General features: G+C 41.7%; 1 protein-coding gene across 1 annotated transcript; it reads right to left on the minus strand.

Annotated features, from left to right (window-relative positions):
- Positions 1-1,101: 1,101 nt before the first annotated feature.
- LOC128036221 (protein MAINTENANCE OF MERISTEMS-like) lies at positions 1,102-1,706 on the minus strand. The gene is made up of 2 exons (XM_052627145.1): positions 1,361-1,706; positions 1,102-1,253 (listed from the first exon to the last, which is right to left on the minus strand). The coding sequence occupies exons 1-2, from the start codon at positions 1,704-1,706 to the stop codon at positions 1,102-1,104; spliced, it is 498 nt and encodes a 165-aa protein (XP_052483105.1).
- Positions 1,707-2,163: the final 457 nt, after the last annotated feature.

The raw sequence follows: 2,163 nt of genomic DNA on the forward strand, positions 1-2,163 counted from the left end.
AGGGTATACCGACGCGGAGGTCGACGGTCACATTGTGGGTGTTCGCGACGACCAACATCTTCATTTGGCGCAGGTGGAGATGTGGTAAACCTAGAGGAAAAATCATATGGCTCGACCGGCATCGACGAACTTGAACCGGAAGGAGTCCCATAATGCTGTAGATACGGTCAATAGTGTTGTACTGCGGCGGGTAGGATCCAAAGAGATTAAACTTGTATGCGTATTCGCCCCCTGAGAAGTTCGGAATATAGTCATTTCCCACCAAATCCGGATGATAGTAATGTAAATCCCCATGTGAATGTGATTACTCGGGATCTGGCTCGGGCTCCAATTTGGGATCATGATTTGCCGCAGGCTTCGCCTCTATCGAGGCCGCTGGATACAATCCCCCAAGTAGCTGTATGTGCGGGGGACTACAGTCGACTGCTCTCCAAGTATATATGGCTTTCCGCAACTATAGTACCATTGTATATACTCTAATGCTGGTTGCAAATCGGAAGCCATAACCATCTGAGGTCTTCGACCCATCCGATCGTTCCACAGCGTAACAAATTTTCGGTGCTTAACCCCCCAATCCAACTATGATTTTCCTCTCTTGTTGATACATTGAACCACCCCCACTCGTATGGCAGATTCGGGATATATTGGATGCAACCAAACTGTCGTAGCACCCGATCCCCATGGTACCACTCGACTATATTGAAATTTATAATTGGTGAGTTAGTGCACCACATTTCAGAATGAATGTATGCAGACGAGGGTATCACAGCTGTAATTTTCGGGCTACGATATGACATCTATATAAACTGCATGATTAATAACATGGTTATAATTTAACACATGTGAGTAAGATATAGAAAGTAAGATGTCACGAATATTATAATAGCTTACCCCTTCCCCGACATGTTGTTCGATCATCAGTTGGTATATCGAGACAGTGTACGATCTCCCGATACCCGGATAAATAATCTACCTACAAAAATAAATATAGGGTTTAGGGTTGGTAACATCAGTCAATATAGTATGACTACAAATAATGACAAGTTATATTTTATCACCTGTTCACTAGTGGATAAACATACGGCTGGTGAGTAACCGATGTCAAAAATGGCATCCGATAAAGCGCCAGATCGCAGACAATGTAAGGCATCGCCCATGTTCATACGAAGGCTTTGTCGTCCGACAAAGCTCTCGATACAACACTGCTAGAACGGCGGAGCCCCAGCTATACGAGCGAACATTGGTCAAATCAGCTAATAGGGGTAAGTACATCATATGACCTTGTTGTTGTTTGCATCGGGCATCAGTACCCCCCTTATAATATGCATGATGTACGCTTGAGCAGCGCACATCAACTCACCTTCAGTGGCATTCGCTGATAACTGTCCAAATTTGGCTTTCAGCCATGTAAATTTCAAGCTTGTAAAATTTGACTCATCATCGTTTGGCGAGTCTCCTAGTAGCTGATAACATAGTGCAACTGGCTCAATAAATGCAGTTACTCCCGTTACGGGACTCCCGTCGATTGGGAGCCCAAGCTGCAGTGCAACATCCTCTAAGGTCACCATGCACTCCCCACACTGAAAATGAAAAGTGTGGGTCTCCGGGCGCCACCGCTCCACTAGCGCAGATAATAAATCATACCGCAAGTCGAACGTCCGGATCAATGCTGCTGACCCAAATTCGGCTTGCTCCAAGTACGACATCAATCGTGAATTCGGGGATATCCTATACCATTCATCCGACCCCTTATTACTCGGTACGAGCCCTAATAGTGTTAAATTACAGAAAAAAATATTAGGATAACATGATTTATTTCTATATATTACGTATATCATTTTTTAATAGAACCCATGATTAACAAATAATAATATATTACCATGTTATTAGCCGCATCAGATATGTTAGGATCGCTGTTAATCAATGAAACCATTGCGATGCCTGCAACTTCAAAAAAAAATTAGTAAAAAACCCTTATTTCGGCCCTTTGTTCGTATTTTTCCCCAGATTTTATTACTTTAAAAAATAATATTTTCTAATTTCATTATTTTACATTATTTTAGTACATTATGTTTGAAATTCATTAATTTAGTGTGTGTTTTAAATAAATTTAGAAAAATAACCCTTATTTGACCATTTGCTCGCATTTTTCCCGAATTTTAT

This window comes from Gossypium raimondii, chromosome 13 (assembly GCF_025698545.1).
Source record: "Gossypium raimondii isolate GPD5lz chromosome 13, ASM2569854v1, whole genome shotgun sequence".
NCBI lineage: Eukaryota > Viridiplantae > Streptophyta > Magnoliopsida > Malvales > Malvaceae > Gossypium > Gossypium raimondii.